This window comes from Brachyhypopomus gauderio, chromosome 2, assembly GCF_052324685.1.
Source record: "Brachyhypopomus gauderio isolate BG-103 chromosome 2, BGAUD_0.2, whole genome shotgun sequence".
Classification (NCBI taxonomy): Eukaryota; Metazoa; Chordata; class Actinopteri; order Gymnotiformes; family Hypopomidae; genus Brachyhypopomus; species Brachyhypopomus gauderio.
The window spans coordinates 23419530-23439815 of record NC_135212.1 but is presented as its reverse complement, the minus strand read 5'-3'; the positions used below and the strand labels follow the sequence as shown (position 1 = coordinate 23439815).

Below are 20286 nucleotides of genomic sequence, written 5' to 3'. Positions count from 1 at the left end.
TTTTTACTTTTTACTGATCTACAGGAAGATATAAATGACATTTCCTGCTGATACCAAGTGGTATCTATACTGTTATATCAGCTGCCCTCCAATGTAAAGAGTAGAGACTGTAGGGTACGTGGTTAGTGGTTATATGTATTTTAGGTAAGGGTGATATTTTGTATAGCAAAGTCATAAAATCATAAAATCAGTATTTGGATTTGTATTTGTCGCTAGCCTTGTGAAGGGTTCTACGAAGTGGAACCCTGCAGGCTTTCATGAAGTTTGACAAAGTGGTACATTCCAATGAACATTGCACCTAACACAAAGCGTCTTAGAAGGTTTGAAACAAGATGGATGGTGTTGGGATAAAAATATCAATAAACCACAAACTTGGTAATGTGCTCCCAAAAATGTCAAGAGTCTAGTTGCTTCATCAAAAGCATGGCATGCTACCACACCCAATACCTTCACCATCACTTCACCAAATACTAAAATCTTTAGAGTGTTTGCCAGTGGAGTAAAGTCAGTGGAGTTCTAGCCCCGAGTGAGTCTCATCTAGGGTGTCCCAGAGTAGAGACGCTGCATGCTGAGATTCAGAGCTGGCACGGCTGTCCTCTGCACTACCAGAGACCACAGAAGACTTAATGCAGAAAGAACATGATGTTCACTTCCAGGCTTCCTCTCCTTTTCTCTCTCTCTCCATAGAAGTTCCTCCTTGCTGCTGATGCAGTGTTGGTATCTCTTATGGTTGCTGTCCTGGGGGCGTTCTCTCCTACCTGAGGCCTAGATTATCCCCTTAAACCCAAAGGGCAAAACTGGTCTCAGATCATTGGATCTCAGCACTTTATCCTGTCATAGATAAGCACCACTATTATATCTCCAAATGGGGCTAATAGCAAATATAGCACAATATATGATTTAAATTACTACAGGTGTGTGCAGATTGATTGTGTGTGCAGATTGAATTTGAGAATGTATATAGAACATCTTTGGTTTGGGAGATGAGTATGTAATTCTACTCTAGACAGACTATTGTCACTTAGTGCTGCTGGCATATCCGTTATTTAGATTGGGTCTATTATCAGAAGTCAAGTGCATCATAGCACATGCATGTTTATGCATCTTTTAATCCACTGTGTGTGCTGTTGTGTGTGTACAGGTGTGTGTGGTGCATGTAAATGTGTGGAAGTATGTGTTTGAGTGTGTGTGGGAAACACCTCTCCACTATGCTGCCTCCTCTTTTTGAAGATGTAGTGGATTGATGAGAAGTCATGCATTCTGATTGGCCATTAGTAAATGATTTATAATCCATTTTTTATGCAATGCGTGTTGCTTCATTTGCATATGGTTGCTATAGCTCTGCAGTAGGCATTCTCTCTCCCTGTTCTCGCTCTCCATCTCTCCATCTTTCCCTGTCTCCATCTCTCCCTTGTTCCAGCTCTTCATATTTCTCTCTTCCTCTCTCCATCTCTCCATCTTTTCCTCTCTCCTTCTCTCCCTCTCTCAATCTCTCCATCATTCACTCTCTCCATCTCTCTATCTTTCCTTCTCTCCATCTCTCCTTCTCTCCATCCTTCCCTCTCCCTCTCTCTATCTCTCCATCTTTCCCTGTCTCATTCTCTCCATCATTTACTCTCTCCATCTCTCAATCTCTTCATATTTCCCTCTCTCCATCTTTTCCTCTCCCTCTCTCCATCTCTCGATCTTTCCATCTTTCCCTCTCTCCATGTCTCCCTCTCTCCATCTCTTCATATTTCCCTCTCTCCTTCTCTCCATCTTTCTCTCTCCCTCTCTCAATCTCTTCATCTTTCCCACTCTCATTCTCTCCATCATTCACTCTCTCCATCTCTCCATCTTTTCTTCTCTCCATCTCTTCATATTTCCCTCTCTCCATCTCTCCTTCTCTCCATCGTTTCCTCTCCCTCTTTCCATCTTTCCCTCTCTTTTTCTCTTGCTTCTCCTGTCTTCAGAGTCCACTCCACCTCAGTGGTCTGACAGTCTGTGCAGGAGAACTCAGGCCAAACACACCCTCACACTGCTGTGTGCAGGTGCACATGTGTCTGTATACTTGTGTGTGGGTTGTATTTGGGTTTGTACCTCCATGCGACTTGTGCTGTCAGCGCTTTGGACACTAGACTCTCATTTTGTCTGTTTTCAGTCTTCGGCCAGAGACTTAGAGACCGGTCCTGTCCTCTGTGGAAGAGGGAGTTTCATTGGGCTTTTTAATACTCTTGTCTTTTATATTCACTAACTGTCTATATTGACTACCATGGTAGTCTTCTATGTTTTCTTTTTAATTATTTTGTTTTGATCATTTGTTAATTTACATGGTAGGCTAATTCTAGCACCAAGGACTAACAAATTGAAACTCTAACCTCTGACAGTTTGTGGTGATTACGTCAGAAACGTTGTAAGATTCATTGTGTCTCCGTAGACCTTGATCTTTTGAGGACTGAATTATTTTTCACAATTGTGAAATGAAAATTCAGTGAAAAGGGCCAGTGTATATGAAACCTATAAATCTAGTTTATGGTACTAGATTTAGGAAAACTGGCTTGTAAATTATTGTTTCTGAATACCAAGCCTGATTAAAACCACTATCTATTAGAGATTCCAACTTTGAACTCTATTGTGTTATTAAATACTTAGAGAATGAACAGTAAAATCCTAGACTATGATGTAGACTTAATATATAATATCTTATTAAACTCAAGGACAAATTGCTTTCATCAGCATTGTTTTGCCAGCTAAGAATAGTGTGGTGTCATCCAATTAAGACTAATTTACCCTAATTCAAGGCTCAAGATGGGCTTCTGCTGTTGTTGAATTATTGCCATGGCTACATGATACATCCACCACTGATGAGCAAGCAAGCTCTCCGTCTTTGTGTGCCTGGGAGCATCATGGGAGAGTTTTTGAGGGGTATAATTGTGTTTGGAGGAGGAGGAGCAGACCAAAACGAAAAGAGGTGGGGTGGGGTGGTGTGGGGTGGAGGTGGCTTCCCTCTTGGGACAAAAGGCACAGATGCACCTGAGGACACAGCCTGCTTAACAATTGAAGTCACTGCAATGATTTGTGCCTATGAATATTTGTGTGCGCGAGTATGTGTGTGTATAATATATTTATGCATGGAGAGGAAAAAAGAATTGTGTGGATGTAAGTAACATATGAGTGCATACTGTAGCAGCCCACACCATAGCCTGAAATAGAAAACAGTGCTACACAGAGCAGCCTGACTCTTTCACTGTTTTTTATGTTTTCAGTGTTAGTTTTTGGGCCAGTATATTATTCATAACAATTTTGAATGGTCTGTCAGTTTGAGTGACTGAGTTGTGTTTCTGCATGTGTTTGTGTCTGTAGGAACAGGCAGCTGAGAATGAGGATGAAACCAATGATAATATGGGTAGGGTGGATGAGGGCGTAGAGGAGTTCTTCACCAAGAAGATCATCCCTGATGACCCCTTGTGAGTAAAACCCCCACCTAAATCATTACCTCAGGAATCATTAGTAGACAGTCTCTAGACACATTAGAGGACAGGAAATATGTCCTAACCTGTGGAAATGATGCACTAATGAAGAAATATCCCTTGTTAGTTGCCAAAACATTTCATCTTTCCTTTCCTCACATTCAGAAAGCACCAGAGGGAGGAGTTCCTCAATAAAGCACAGTCAGTGGAGTCTACGTGTGTCACAACTACCCCTCTTACCACCACCACCACCACCACCACGACCCAAACCTCCACCACAGCCCCCACTAAAAACATTAAGAAGAAGTTTGGCGACTTCTTTGCCTTTAAGAAGGTCCGTGCTGGTCGAGGTGCAAAGGGTGAGGTAGGCCCAGAGGGAAAGGTCAAAAAGACTTCGATAGCAGACCTCATCCGCCCTCTCCGGGAGGCGGCACGGGCTGAGAAAGAGCGTGAGAAGGAAAGGGAGAGAGAGCGGGAGAGAGAAAGAGAGAAGGAAAAAGAGAAGGAGAGGGAGAAGCTAGAGGACGAGACCATCAAGGCACCCCCCACAACTCCAGCTCCCACCATCTCAGATTCAGCCCCCACAGTACCAGTTGTAGATGACAAAATGGCCCCTAGAACGGCACCCAGAGCTCCTTCACCTCTCCCCATGCCAGTTCCTGCTCCATCAGCTGCTCTCGCCACTACCCCCACCACTCCTGCCTCCTCGCCTGCCAAAACCGAAGAGGACCCAGCATTGTCCCCTGCTGCACCCACCACGACTCCCAGCCCCATAACAGCAGCACCACCCTCAGAGCGGGAGAAAAGCTGGACCCTGGAGAAGAGCCGTACCCCCGATGGGGAGAGGAGACCCAAACCAACACGCCGCTCACTCCGAGAGGGCAAGTCTCAGTCTCTTATCCTGCTGACGGGACTGGAGCCAGAGCAGGATGCCACAGCCACACAAGCCAAGGTAAGAGAACCCTCCTGTGGGGCTTCATTTCAGGAGGGTGATAGAATATGGCAATTGAGTTCAGGACTATGGACCTTGATTCATCAATTTGAGATGGACAAACAGTGGACTATTGTAAAACAGTGAATAACAAACAGTGGGCCATTGTACAAAGGTTTTTGTTGTTGCACGGGAAGTTTATTTTGAGTTTAGCATATTTGATGTTAGTAAATTATTTGAGTGGAGCAAATTTGTAGTCTTGCTGTGCTGGCCAAATCAACACAAAAATGCATGGCTCAAAGAGTGGCAGTAACAATTAGTAAAATTCTGAAATACACATTAATCTGCATATTTAAAGTGAGATGTTGAATGAGGCAAGAAAATAAATAAATATACATGCATGTTAACAGTCATAAGCTTAATAAAAGGATTTTGTCTGGGACTTTGGTTTGAAAGGTAGCTGAAAGGTCTGTCTGCAAAGTCAGAGAGTTGACAAACATAACGAATGAAGAACTGTCAGCAATGAAGCCAGCAGTTCTTCAAAGTGAATGAATGAACCTCCCACCTAATTAGCCTGACACAAAAAAGACTTTGCTAATTGGTAGTGTTTGAATCACAATAATCCATGTTAACATACTGATGAGAGCCCTGTATGATGGTTATATAACAGCGGGACTTGGCATGAGGTTATACCATAACCATATGTTATGAGGTGTCTTTAGAAGCTATACACAGTATGTATACAATGCAGTATGAAGATTTTCTCTGACTCAGTATTGTCAAATTCTTTGATTTAATATTATTTTTTGTTGCTTAATTTATATTTTGGTGTAAAAAGACTACTTCCTTCAAATGTGCAACTATTCCTATTGATGCTACAGATAAAACTACTTACTAATAATTATTTTTAAATTATTAATATCATCTTAATTTATCAATAATACTTTTTATTAATCATTAGCTATCCTTGCATATTTGGGGTGCTTTCACCATCAGAGAGTTTCATCTTGGTTATGTAGTCTATTGGAAGTATGGAAGACTTTACTTTGAATACACATTTGTCATCCTCACTGTAAATTAGTCACACCTTATGCTACATTAAACTGCAAGACTGTCCTGTAATGTAATGTTTTGTAATGTTAATTGTGATATTAAAAGCTACCTTCCAGTTGGACCAAGCATAGATCGTCCTGAGATCTGTAACAGCAGGTCTGACAGCTGGGTGGTGTGTGTGTGTGTGTGTGTGTGTGTGTGTGTGTGTGGGGGGGGGGGGGGGGGGGGGGGGGGGGGGGGTTATTATTTCATCATTTTGATATGTGTATTCAACAGAATCACAGCTGTCCACTGTGGTTCTGAATGTGACTCACCCCAGGGCAGTGTCACTATCAGTCAGACCTAGCAAGCTTGTTTTCGCACCAGCCGAAAATGTATCAGGTGTTATTTGCAGAAAATTGCCAACTGTAGCGCTGCTGCCTGTTTTACAGAAACACGCATCTGAAAGCTCCTCCAGTTTTGAACAGCGGCTCCAAGTTATGCTTCACCGCATGGGGGTTGCCAGGACACCACATGCCGACTCTAAAAAGAGCCAGGTGAGTGTGAGACGTGCGGTATTGCACCTACACCTTTGTGTGTATTTATGTTTACTAAGAGTATTGCATTATTGCCATCGTTTGATACATGTATGTGTAAGGAAGGGGGGGTTATAATTTTCCTGATCATATTAGAGGTGAGCAATTGCAAGTATCATTAAAAACAGAGCCACTCGATGAAGTCCCTTTAAAAAAAAAAAAAAATATATATATATATATATATATATATATATATATATATATATATATATATATATATATATATATATATATATTAGTGGTGGGCCGTTAACGGCGTTCGTTAATTTGATACTCTTATCGGGCGATATAAAAATTATCGCCGTTAATCTATTCTTAAAGTTGGGTTGGGAACTGGGTCAAAATGGGTAAGCAAACTATGATGACTTTCAACTTGATAGTTTAGTTCGGCTGTATTCCTAACCAAATTGCACAGTAGGGGCGAGAACGAGTTTTCAAACCTGTGAATTACAAATCGTACGTGTGTTTACATGGATGCAGCGACGAAGTCGCCAGGTTTGCTTCATGGAAAATTCACTTTTAGGAACGTAAAGTGTTACCGGAGCGGTCGTTTTCTGCATGGTCCTAGTGCTAAATTCATCGCTATTTAAATATTTCTTTTTAACCGTTAAAACTGCAGAGGACCAAAACCGGCTTTTGAAAAAGTCCCCCCCAAATTACGTCCGTGAGGTTAAATGTATTAAATGTTAGCTTACATTTCAAATATCATGTTTAGCTGAATAAACATGTTATCAACCCCTTTTAATGTACAGTATGTAGGCTTACAAATTCATGTTTAACTGAATAAACGAGTAGCCTACATTTTATTGAGCATGTTTTTTTTCTTCAAGTATCAAAGTAGAACAGCTTCCTCAAGCAGTCATTGATGCATTTTGGAAACAGGAGATGAGCCCCTGGTCTAATGCACCCTATGTATTAAGAAACCCTATCTCAAAAACTGACTTTTAGTCATTACTTGGGTAGCACGCATATGAGCCATTTTAATATAGATTAATCTAGATTAATTTCAAGATTTCAGTGAGATTAATCTAGATTAAAAAAATTAATCTATGCCCACCCCTAATATATATATATATATATAAATAATTTTTCATATTTTTTGTTAAATGTGACACTACTGTGACATCTGGTCCAACTTGTTAGCAAAGCTCAGTACATTGAAATATCAGAATCCTGTAAAGATGTCGATAAATGTTTTTTTTTTTACTTTTTACAATATTACACACCTCTATCTGCTAATGTGGAACTTGAAAGTGTCCATCTCCATAACATTTTTCCTTTGAAGACCTGACCAGTTTGAGGGCCCCATTTTCATCATGGTCCATAAATCCCTTACTGCTGTCTCATTTTTGCTGTTAAACTACAGCCTCCACTGTAGTATTCACCCTCCAAGCTGTAACCACATTATCAGAGACACCACTTAATCTGTGCCAGGTAAAAAGAGGGATTTTGTATGGCAGACAATTGAATTAAAGTCATATTATCCTCTTACAGAGCAAAGAGGAAGAACTGAGGAAAGCCAACTCAGAGGGTAAGGTCCCTGCCCTTATTTCTCCTCTTCATCATCACTGCAGCGTGTACCTTTTCATCCTGGTAACTGGATATGTTTTGCTGCATTTGCAGATAGCTGTGGCAGTGGTAGCCATATGAGGTGCTGTGCTCAGGGGAATATTAGAGGTGATTTGTCCTGTATAGACAGACATCAGCAGCTTAGCAGTGTAATGGCATTGTTAGGGCTGTAGGTTTTACCCTCACTGGTTTATAAAGCAATACACTCAGGATGATTTATCATATGTAGTTGTTATCTCCCTGCCACCCAAAAAAAAAAGATAAAGTTGATTTCTTAACCTTTAGTCAATATTGTGGTCTATTAAAAAGCAATCATATGTGAAGCTAGTGTCCTTACTCCTGGACAGGAGACTTGCCTTCCTACAGCCTTTCAGCCTTAAAGGCCACATGTACCTGGACACTAGCAACCCTGACCAGCTTTATTTGTTGGAGTTTTAGTGTTAGACCAAGAATATTGCAGATTATTCAGAATCTACTGAAAGAGCACAAGGTCACTGAAGCAAGATTCAGGTAGACCAATGTGTGCACAATATAAAGACCACATCAGTAAACACAATACTGTTTTTTTATTTACTTAATGGAGAAAACTTCATCACTCCAGAAGTGGCCAGAATGTAGTGATGAAGTCACAGAGGGAGACAAACGAACATCTAAATAACTGCAGGCGTTTGCATCTCTCAACATCAGCACTTGTGATTTCACCTTTAGAATGAAATTGGAAAAATGTATTTACATGGTGAAAGGGATAAATGGCATCCGTGGGCAAACCGCCGTTAACCAACTGAAGGAGAAAATCCGTCCAGAGAATGTCCAGTCATCAGTGCAAGTTCAAGTACCATTGCACTTATATAGCACATAATATCAAGATAATAGTATGAAGAGTGGACTAATCAAAGTCCAGACTCATTGAGACACTGTGTCAGGGCCTAAAACTGGCACTGCATGCTCAAATTCCCCCTGATATCAGGAATTAAAGCAGTTCTGCAGAGTGGACCAAAATTCCTTCACATCTAACGCCACATAAAACCCTGAGCTCTGTAGAACGGGTTTGGTTGCAGTTGTTGCTACTAAAGGTCAACATTTAGGAGCAGTTAAGCAGCAGTGAAGGGGTAGTTTCCCCGTGGGTTTTGTAGGTGTTGTGTAACTGTTTTTCCTTCAGTAAACAACAGGGTCATTTAAATTGTTTGGTGTTTCCTCGTGTTCTCCTTGTCTCATATTATGCCTTGTATGACGATCTGAAACCATTTAAGTGTATCAAGTATGCAAGAATAGAGGTAATCAAAGACTTTGTCATGCTTGACTGCCCCCCTATCAGCCCACTGATACTTTACTCAAAACTTTCAGTTAGGCTGAGCATCACACGCCGTCTAATACCGCTGGGCAGCACTGCTGGGTAAGGCAGCCAGATGACAGCGTTCTTTGCTCTTGAGAATTTGCTGTTCTCTGAAATGGAAGCGAAGCGCGCACACACAAATAAATAAATATATAAAAAATCAGATAGATAGATAAAATGGTTGCTGTGATGGATACAGTTCCATGCCCTAAATGGATTTCCAGCTGACTGAGAATGTCCGTATGGCTCACCCTGGCACATTCTAAACGGTTTTTAAAGTACTGCTGTCCTATTGGACTCGATCGAATTAGCTGCATCCCTTCAGCCAAAGTCTTCTAAAAAGTCACATAAGACTCAAAATGCTGAAGCAAATTAAGTGTGATTTTATGGCCCTTGCACGTCCCATCGTGGCCTTCAGTCGTGCCGTGTTGAACTAGTGTATTTGTGTACTAGTGTATTTGAACCAGTGCTGTTGTTTTAGTGCTTTCCCACCTCTGACGCTGTCACTTGTCTGTTTCAGGGACGATATTGGACAACAAGCCCGAGCCCCCGCCCACCTATGTAAAGCCCCGCACAATGTCCACCTCTTCAGGTACCAAGCATTCTTTTTTAATGTGCACGTTTGCATTTAAGAGCTGCCAAATCACTGTGCAGTAACATCAAACCTGCTGTCGCTTCTCAGATACTAGACGGCCAGTGCGTGTGAGCAATGCGGAGCCCCTTCGCACGGACCGCCCGCCTCTCCCCGAGCGCCCTGTAGGCCCCCTGCCCCCCAAGCCGGCACTCAGACCCACCCTGATCCCACCGGCGGAGACCCCCGCAGCCTCCCGGGGCACCACGCCCACTCCCTGGCAGCTCAGCCCCTCTCCCGATGGCCAACTGTCTGCAGCAGAGGGCGGAGCACCACCGCAGGCCCAGCCTCCCACCCCCTCCCCTCGCAAAGACACGCCCCCCGCCCCGTCGCCAAGGAGGGCACTCAGCACAGACACCCGTGAACGGGCTGAGAGACCCCAGTCTGTCACTGAAGGTGGATTGCAAACCATTTTTACAGTGTGATAGGCTGTCTTTATGAATGGGGGATTATTGATTACATTAGCTCAAATAATTACTTGGGGGTAGAATCATTTAGTCTTCACCTATTTCTTAATTAGTAGGCAAAGTTTACACTAAAACAAGGTGATTAACTTCGTCTAGCATTATAATATCATACATAAATGCCCTTTCATTGGATTATGGTGGATCTATGCATCTCTCATATACATTTGCACGCATTTAACATATACACAAAACTCATACACACGAGCACTATCACTCAAGGACCCCTTATAAAAGCTCTTAGATATCCATTGGATGTAAACACATTTAAAGTGGAGCAGTAGGCCCACAGAATGAGTGGCTTCATCTCTGTTTGCCTTCAACACCTCCCCTGATAGCAGCTCTAGCTGCTCTGCAGGTCTGCAGCCTTCAATACGATTCAGCTGAACAGTTTAATCACTTCCATCAGATCAATCATGTAATCTTGTGACTCTGAAGCTGTTGCAAACGGGCTTTGGTCAGAATGTATATATTTGTGTGTATATATATATATATATATATATATATATATATATATATATATATATATATATATATATATATATATATATATATATATATATATATATACACTGCTCAAAAAAATAAAGGGAACACTTAAACAACACAATGTAACTCCAAGTCATCCACACTTCGTGTTCAGATAAGAAGCAACACTGATTGTGAATCAATTTCAACTGCTCTTGTGCAAATGGAACAGACAACAGGTAGAAATTAGAGATTTTCAACTGATTTCAAAGATTTTTTATTAATTGAGATCTAGGATGTGTTATTTTAGTGTTCCCTTTATTTTTTTGAGCAGTATATATATTACTGATTACTCCTTTAAAAAGTAACTTAGTGTCCTTGTGCTCTCTGATAGTAATGCTAACCATCATGGTAACCACTATTGCCTTCACCTTTCAGATATTTTCTAGTTCTTTCTGTCAGTCCTCGGTATCAAGCTTTTCATGTTCCTTGGCCCTAATTTTGCTGTCACTTGCTAGATCTACCACCATGGCCATCTTCTGTTTTGGTCTATCACTATTATGTTCGGTTGGTTAGTCATTACCGCTTTGTCAGTCTGTATGAGGAAGTCCCATACGGTCTTAGGCTGGTCATTCTCCACCATCTCCAGGGATGTGTCGTTGCAATTTGACCCCAGAACGTCTGTCCCGTTACTTGGTACAGATGTTTCTGAATACTGTGTTTCTTGGTTACAGTGTTCAGTGTACAATTTTGGGGGAGTTTCTTTGTCTTGATGTCAGTGGCATTTATCCCCATTTTTGGCCTGATGATAATGCCAGTGGGCTGTTTGATGACTGGTAAAACAGAGGTGTTGGCAGCCTGGATCTTGGTCCATTCAGTTGACATCTCAGGATGTGCCTCACTCTCTGTAGGTATTTGGCTGTAGCTGCATTATTTTTGGCCTGCTCATGATCCTCATTTGTCCTGTGGGATTCCAGGGTACTTCTAGCTGTCCTCAACATCTGTTATGTTGCTTTCTGGTAGTATGATTCTCCCAGTTCTAATTAAACTCCCTCTCTGTTTAACCGTCCAACCACATTTTGGTCATATAGCTTGATGGCATCCATGTTGAGGAGGTTGCTGAAGGTTTCTCTATTTTGTAGATTGTATCTGTAGCCACTCTTGCTAATGATTTCCCTGAAGGCGTTCAGACCAGATATTGTGCTTTTCTCCCCACAGAGAGTCTCCCTAAACCACGACCCCGCATGAAGCCCTCACCCCAACGTCGTGCCGTTTCTGTCCACGAAGACGCCCTGCTCCAGCACGCCGCCCTGCTCGACCCCGAGGGTGAGGTGCCACCATGCTGCTCTCACCTCTCCCCTCTCCCCTCTCACCTCTCCCCTCTCACCTCTCACCTCTCCCCACTCTCCGCATACTTATATGCCCACTGCTGGAAAACTTTGAAGTAACTGATAACCAGTGGAAAACAGTAAACATTAACTCATTTACTGAACATTGTTAGCTTTTTTGCTTATGTTTATAATGTCAGCAATAGGGTGTATAGAACCACATGCCTCTTTAAAAATATGTCTTACTCTTAGCACCACTAACATAGGATATAAGTATTTAACTTGTATTAAAAACTTAAAAACCTTTATAAGATGACTCAAATATTTGAGCAACACTAGATGTGCATGCCGTATGTTTTTCACATACGTGTTTGGTCAGAAGAGCGCTGTGGATGTGAGTGAAGCCTGCTATATCATTTCTCCGTGTCCTGTCTCAGAGCTAAAAGCAGCACTGCGGCTGCAGAGGTCCCCGGTGCGGAAGCGGGTAAACCTGGTGGAGCTGGAGCCCTGCTCTGAGGACCTGCCCGAGGGCGAGGAAGGTGAGGAAGAAGAGGAACAAAATCAGTGCCACAAAGGGTCTTTCCAGTTTGGAGAGGCAGAGAATCCATGAATGATAAAGAGTGTATGAGATTATGAGAATGACTAGAATTATGTAATTTCATAACATCACACACCTGGTAAACACACATCTTTTGTGAGAAGGACATGGTTGTGTCCAGTAGCGAACCGTGACCATTATACCTGGGCCCGCCCTAACAAAAAAATTAGTTTCCTCTCCTAATTAACTGGAATTAAAAAAAAAAAATTTTTAATTGAGACGACAGTACAGCTTTAGAAACGCAATAAACAATAACATTTGTACTGAATAAGCAAAATAAGGTTCCAACAAAATAAGGTTCACAGCTCCGTGTTCCTCGGAAGCGGAATATGTAAACAACGCGCACGAGGGCATCAAAGGTCTGAATCGAAACTAGCTAGCGGTGGTATGCTAACGACAGTTAGCGTCGCCACCAGTGGCGGACTTAGCAATTTGGGAGCTCAAGGCGAATTTAGCTAGGGGGCCTATTAACATTAATATGCGAGAAATAAAGCCTGGTTTATACTTGACGCGTTGCGAGCGGCGCAAGGGTATAATGACGTAATCGCTGTGGCTTCGTCCGTGCGCGAGGGCACCTCTCGAATTTTGTAACTTCGTGCGTGCCGCGCCTCAGCGCAATGAACAAAGTCATGTTTGCTGGGCTCATACACCTTTACAAGGTGGCATTAAAGCACTTGTATGTCACTTTCAAGGTCCAGTTCAATATTTCTCAGCACGATAAACTTAAATAAGTTAAATATTTATACATATAATCGAAATGATTAGAAAGAATTCGCTTTTAATCACATTATTTAATGGTGTTTTTTTTTTCAAAACACCCAATATTAACGTCTTCACGTTCTCTCATGTTTCGTCCTGGAATTACAAGAGGCTCGTATTTGTTAACGTAATACAAGAGAACTGTTCAGTCAGACAGATATTTGTTGTGAAACGAAGTAGTTAGAATTTCAAGCATTTTCAAGTACTTTAGCCTAAATTCCAGCACATTCAAACCTGAAACACAAAGCAACATTAAAATTCGTCAGGTAAATGTTCCTTCCCTGTTTTTCCCCACATCTTGCGCGCTGCGGTCACTCGCTAAAGTATAAACCAGGCTTAAGTTAGCTACTCAGGGGGCCCCTACAGTGGGCTGCATTGGGAGGGGCCCAAGGCAATTGCCTAGGAACGCCTCTATGCAAAGACCGCCTCTGGTCGCCACAGCGGGCGGAAATGATCATAGAGTTAAGCCCGCCCACTAAGAGGGAAGATATGATTGGTCAATTTTACTGTCATTTGAAACTGGTATTGCGCTGAATTATAACTGCCTGGCCCTCTGTAAATGAACAGCGGGCATCACAGTCCTTTTTTTTTCTTTATTAAAAAACAGTCCTGATAGGGCATCACAGTCCTGATAGGGGGAGACAGTCTCACAGGCTTCCACTTAACCCCTCACCTTCCAACACAGATTGAATAGACACGGGTGAATAATTTATTTGCTTATATTTTTGTAATTGTTTAGATGTCGATTGTCAAACTGTAAGTAGATAAAAAAAATTACAAATCTCCCAGATAGGCCAATGATACTGTTTACTCGATGCTGCTTTTAGGATATGAGAGAAACATTAACCTTCACATTAACAGCTGTGTTGGTGGTTCACTCCAAAAGATGCAGTTCTGTTTACACCTGTACTTTGTGTCGGATCATCTGTAATTTCTGTGGGTACCATTGCTCATATATAACGTCCTTAATGATTGGATCCAACAACAGTATTCACCACCCAACATCTTCACCACTTGTGGCCACATTGCCATGGACATCAGATTACCTGCAGGGCATTCTGGACAAATGCCTTCAATTACAGGCTTTGGTTGGGAGGATAATGATTACCTAGTAAAATCCATAAGCACAGTTCAGGGCTTTAACCCCTAGGACAAATGAATGACAGTTATTTTACGAATATGATGCACCATCGTTGTCAAAGGGCTTTTAATTTGTTTTGGTCACCTCACAGCAATACAGCAATGGAGTATTTTTTCAAAAGTTAAATTGCTTTTTAGATGCAACATTTAACCTATTTCTGTGGGTCCTTGTCAACTGCATGTTCCTATTTTCTAGTGTTAACTCACGTGATGGAATTTTTCACACTAAGATCCTATTTGCTTTTCTGCTCCACCCACAGCTAAAACAGAAGGGAGAGAAGGTTGCAGAGGACAGGCCGATGAGACAGACAACACTACAGTCAACGAGGGCCAATCAGAATATAGTCCAGCTGGGCCCAGCGAGGACGAGACCAATCCAGAGAGGGGGGAGACAGTCTCAGAGCAGCACACAGCACAGGGAGAAACATCAGACCAAAGAACTGAAACCCCCACACCTGAGACAAACATGGACTGACCCCTGCGCAAAATCTATTTTCTATCATGTCTACTTTTGCCTTGCACGTCAGATTATGTACAAAAGAATGAATTATGAACAAATGCGTTTTAAAAAAGAGTAAATTGAGACATATACTTGTTAATAATTATTAAAAAGTGATTTCTGTTGTGTCATTCAGAGTCGGCACCTATTTTTGGGGGGCAGGGCTTCATGTTCCTTAGTGATGCTCTGGTTGCTCTCTTGATGGAGAACTACACTGGACTTCCAATGGTAAAATGGCTCTGACTATCTAAAGACTACATTTCCCAACCTCCCAATACAGTTTCTGAAAGAACACCAGCGTTTGTGCTGAATTTAAAAATGGGTGTGAATGTTGTCCTATCTGCATACCCTCAGCTTGCATGTTTCTCTAAAAGGATACAACAGCACTCTCTGCTGTCAAAACTGGTAATTACCCAATGCTTTTTTTTCTATAATGGAAAATGCTCTTTCGCTGCATTTACATTTTATAATATCAAATGCAGCAATAGAAGTACACATTTTATGTCTTATAGATGCTACACTGGTGTGATCAAAATTTGCATAAAGACATAAGATGCCAATATTCAGAAAGCAGGAAAAAGGGTGTGGCTTAAAAAATCACAATGTAGACATAATTACAGAAATGACTTCTGTTCATTACAAAGGTGAATAGGCATTCAAAGTCAGCTTTCATGACCATCATGACCACTTCATCACCTCGTAGTAGACAATAATAATGATGTAGCCAAACCTACAAGTGAATTGCGCTGTGAAAATTTTCTTTTCATTTTCTAATATTAGAGAGCAGTCTTCATCATTATCCTCATCATCATGGTAAAACACCAACCTACCAGAAATGCAGCGTGGCCCAGAAGGCAATAGAAGGAGCCCACGCGCATCTGAGTCATTACAGGGTGGAAGTACATGTGTGTATGCAGGCCCACGCCCCACTAACACCACATTACTCCCATCTGAACAGCAAGCTGCGATTAACAGCAGACTTGGCCGGCAGAGGCAGTGAGCGGGTGGGAGATCCATCTGTGCGCGTGTGGAGGTGAAGAGGGATGGAGCGGTGGGAAGGGCTCACCCGCAGCACTGGGGAGAGGTGAAGAGGGAAGGCCTCACCCGCAGCACTGGGGAGGGGTGAAGAGGGAAGGCCTCACCCGCAGCATTGGGGAGAGGTGAAGAGGGAAGGCCTCACCCGCAGCACTGGGGAGAGGTGAAGAGGGAAGGCCTCACCCGCAGCACTGGGGAGAGGTGAAGAGGGAAGGCCTCACCCGCAGCACTGGGGAGAGGTGAAGAGGGAAGGCCTCACCCGCAGCACTGGGGAGAGGTGGGAACGGTGCTGGAGAGAAGCCAGGCACCTCATTCAGGCTCTTTGTGTGGTTGAGACATTGGCACAACGTTCCCTTCTGACCCTTTTCACTGCTAGCATGATGGCATTAAAGTAAGCTGTCAAAAATGTGACTAAAGAAATACGCCTTCCACTAACAGTCCTGCAAAACTGAAAATTAACAAGATGTGCAGAGAATGAGGTTATCTGGTGAAACATATGTGCTTCTTACAAATAACTACATTACTATCCACCATCATCTGAAATCATTAGGGACAAACAAGATACCAAACACTGAGAATGCAAAATACAAATGACCAAGCATCATCAAAAACATTTTATTACATGAAAATATTAACCATTGGCACTTATTATACAGTATGAAAAATTAAACCCACCCAAAAAGAAAAAAAAAAAAAAATCAACCAATAAAATGGTAAATAACTAAGGACAATTTAAGGAAACAAGCAAGTCACTAAATAGAGGGAAAACAGATGGACATTAAAAAAATAAATACATTTGCGAAATAGTAAAGACCATAGGCCCAGAATAAGGAAAACATTGCTTGCATGGCTAAGAGCAAGAGTACTACCAGTGTTCCCATTGCAGCCAGCTTAAACTTAGGACTCCATTCATTAAACATTAGCAGACATACCAACAGTAACAGTCCTCACCATTACTGAAGCATAGAGGGAACGGAAAGGTATGGGCACCTTATTTCAGAACACACTTTAATCATAGTTTATTGTTTAAGATGTTAAAGGAAAACATTCAGTCCAAAAATGCTAATGCAGCTAAGTAGTATCAAGGAAATCAGACAATGCCAACATGTACCCAAATGATCACTTTTTCCACATTGGCAATAATCAGGCAATTTATTTTTTTAAGCAGACTGTGAGTAGACCCAACAAAACCTGCACTACAACAAGTGAGCCTGTCCATACTGTTAAGAGAGGAGTTACCTGAATGTGACCACTGCAGCTCTGTGTGACTGAGTAATCTATTCAACACTACTCCACACCAACAGTGAATTGTCCAGAGGCTCTGTGACTGCATAGTTGCCTCAATTGGCCCATTCTGATGGTACAAGTCTGACATCAAAAGCAAAGCCTACATGAATGAGTCTTATTTCACATGCTTCCTCTTGATGCCAAGTATGAAAGCCTGACTTCTGCAGAGCCTCTTGTGCACTAAACTAGTTGCACTGGAAGTAAATCAGTATGGATACTTGATTGATTTAGGTGTCGCCACTCAATCAAAGTCTGTTGTGTCACTGCCTGAATCCTTTTGACAACAACATTGATTACTGTGCTCAATTTTGTAATAGACATAGTGTTGAGATCTCTTTGGTAAAAGGTGCACAAAATTCTCTTAGGGATTTCACTGAAATCTGATAGACATTCTTGTAGTAGGCATTAAGAATAGAGGTTGCCTCACATGGAAACTTATGGGTATATTAAAAATCAAAGCATCAATATATTACTGTAAATAATATATTACTGTGAATAACATTTTACAATTCAACAATAAAAATGTTAAAATATGTCACCTATGTAACTCAAAACTATTTAAATGCCACAAAGATTTCTTAATAAAAATGGGATCTCAGGAGACTGTTTTCATAGTTTCATATCCCAAACTTAGACCTACAGGACTGATTTTTGAAAGCAAAATAAAAACAATCAGAAGCTTGTAAACCCCTACCATGATCCATTAAAACAAACACAAAAGGCAGTGTAAACAAAAGAACAAGAAGAAAAGTTAATAACCCCCCCACCAACAAATAAAAGAAATAATTAAACAACTCTAAAGATTTTGGTCTAGAAAATTAAACAGCTCTGTGCAAAACAAATGTAAGAAATATTTATCCTCCACAACTTGAGTAGGAGCTGGAATGGGATTTAGTATATACAGAATGGAAACGATCACATGTTCAGGCTCAAACAAATATCAAATTATATCTCTGCCTAATTAATATGTGTTGAACAAAGAGAACTGGGAATATAAAAACCATGCGTCTGGTATTGAAAGACCAGTCTTGCCATTTCAGAAAGTACACCATTACCAGAATCATGTGAGTTGATGACAATGGCATACACCCCCTCATAAAACACCAGAAAATCAAGATTTTGTGAAGAGTTTCTTGAAGCCAAACAGTGTTGTTCTTATGTGCATGTTGTGTCCCCATTGCCCTCAGGGTTGAAGATGTGTAGCTCTACTTTATGCAAAGCACACAAACCACCTGTGCAAGATGTCCAGCTCTGAAAAGAAGGTAGGTCCTTACCTGTCTAAGGGGTGATGGAGCAAGACAGTGAAAACCCTTCCACTGCCCTATCACTCTCTGAAACCTGACATTTTGGCTTTTAAAAAAGTGTATTTTATATATATTTTGTGGGACACCTCTGGAAAATAAGGCCTCCGTGTTTTTGCATAATATGTCCAGGGGAAGTGAAGTGCGCTAATCACGGCTCTCTTCCTCAGCACTGGCAGCCTGGCATGGCCTGTGGCTCAGAAGCTACAAGGTGGCCAGCACTCTGAGGAAGGAGATGACGAGAACAAAGAAAGATTGTGCTACTCCAAAAACCAGGACCTCCAAGTAGACCATCTTCTTCCCTGCTGCCATATAGACCCCTGCAATTGCAGCACCTGGAACAGGCGAAAGGAAATGGCCACCATATGAGGCAGTATGTCATGAAATGTATCGTATAGGACTATGTGTGTGCAGTCACGCCGTGGATGTTTACGTGTATGCCATGTAGAACGGCTTTTAAACTGGTTTATTAACCAACCAGTTACCTGGGTTCATTTGGTTTGTGCTGCACAATGGCTCATCAGTCATTGACCACAACATTCTCAATACATTCTAATTATTTAAGAAAATGGAATCTCAAACTGTGATGCCTCTTCTTTAAAAACGTTATCATACATTGCTCATGTCACCTCCATTTGAGCTTGCAAGATACTGCAGCTATAAAAGCCATGCTAGATAAAGCAGAGGTACATACTAGTGAGTACCCCTCCCAACAGAGGGCCTACAATGCCCATTAACATGATGGCAAGGGGTAAGAAGCGTGCCAGCTTATGTCTCCGGAGTGTGACCAGGGCCAGCAGAGCTGCAGGCAGGTGGAACACCAACGATGAGATGAATGCCCACAGGAATATACCATACCACATTTCTGAAAAGGAATTCAAAGGAAAAACACAACTGATACAAGAAGCACATTACAAAAGGCAGCTAATTCGGTTATTTTTGTGTGATTGTTACCTAGTTAGGTAATGTTAATATGCTTGCTGTATATCTAGCTAGCTATGACATACTTTCGTTTTTGGTAACCTGATAAAAAAAACACTTATCCAAGTCACCAAATTCAATAAACTTCAAATACGACCCCCGTGCTAAACCGGTTATAGACAGCTAGCAAACCGGTTATTACAGGTAGCTAAAACATCCAGTTAGCTAGCTAACCTAGCTATGTCAGCTAGTTTATCTTGGCTGGCTGGATTAGCAAACCTTCGTTCTCTCCAGCTGTGAGTTTAAAGTTTGAGAAGGCTTTTAAAAAACTATTGAGACAAAAAGGACAATAGTTATCAACAGAACACAAGCAAAAACAAACTAGCCAGCGGGCTCTCTGCTAGCCGCGGCTAACCTACCTTGAAAATTGGACAGCGGCACCGTGCCGTTCTCGCGGTTAGTGCCATTTTTCCTCGGGACGAACTGTAAACTCAGAATTTGCTGCACGAACCCTACGCCGTGTGCGTTATTATCGCCCTGCATCTCTCATAATATGAACGCGGCGACCACGGGCAACAGTAGCTCGACCGTCCGACGGACACCATAACCGAAGCCGCCTCGCGTCCGAGGCCCTAGCGTGGACCGTTAGCCGCCTGGCTAACTAGCTGCGCGCGCGCTTGACGAATTTCGACGGTTTCGACGTCACATCGTCCGGTCACTGCGTAGTCTCACAAATAGCGTCTGCGTCCGTTAACCTAACAAGAATGTCGTTTCTAGGAAGCTGGAAAATTATTTACACCGTACAAGAAATAACGTTATATGCTGCAAAGTGTCATCATCGGCTAGGCGCTGAGCCCCGATGTACGCCCTGCGGTGTGTTGTTGCTATTGGTTTCCGGATTAGCCGTTTGTCCCTTTGCCCGTTCCGTAGAAGGGCGACTGCGCC

At 42.1% G+C, this 20286-nt stretch overlaps 2 protein-coding genes across 2 annotated transcripts in view; one reads left to right on the top strand and one right to left on the bottom strand.

The window, feature by feature from the left end:
• The window catches only part of carmil2 (capping protein regulator and myosin 1 linker 2), a 38187-nt gene extending 23259 nt beyond the window's left edge, over positions 1 to 14928 (top strand). Inside the window, 9 exon segments of the mRNA XM_076991741.1 lie at positions 3343 to 3446; positions 3615 to 4401; positions 5865 to 5969; positions 7503 to 7539; positions 9431 to 9502; positions 9593 to 9937; positions 11692 to 11799; positions 12239 to 12340; positions 14559 to 14928. Coding sequence (XP_076847856.1) covers positions 3343 to 3446; positions 3615 to 4401; positions 5865 to 5969; positions 7503 to 7539; positions 9431 to 9502; positions 9593 to 9937; positions 11692 to 11799; positions 12239 to 12340; positions 14559 to 14773 — 1875 coding nt within the window. The 3' untranslated portion in view covers positions 14774 to 14928.
• Positions 14929 to 16423: 1495 nt separating this feature from the next.
• Positions 16424 to 20250, bottom strand: tmem170a (transmembrane protein 170A). The gene is made up of 3 exons (XM_076991730.1): positions 19761 to 20250; positions 19115 to 19285; positions 16424 to 18755 (listed from the first exon to the last, which is right to left on the bottom strand). Exons 1-3 carry the CDS (start codon positions 19882 to 19884, stop codon positions 18625 to 18627), a joined length of 426 nt encoding a protein of 141 aa, XP_076847845.1. The 5' UTR covers positions 19885 to 20250; the 3' UTR covers positions 16424 to 18624.
• Between the last annotated feature and the right edge of the window lie 36 nt (positions 20251 to 20286).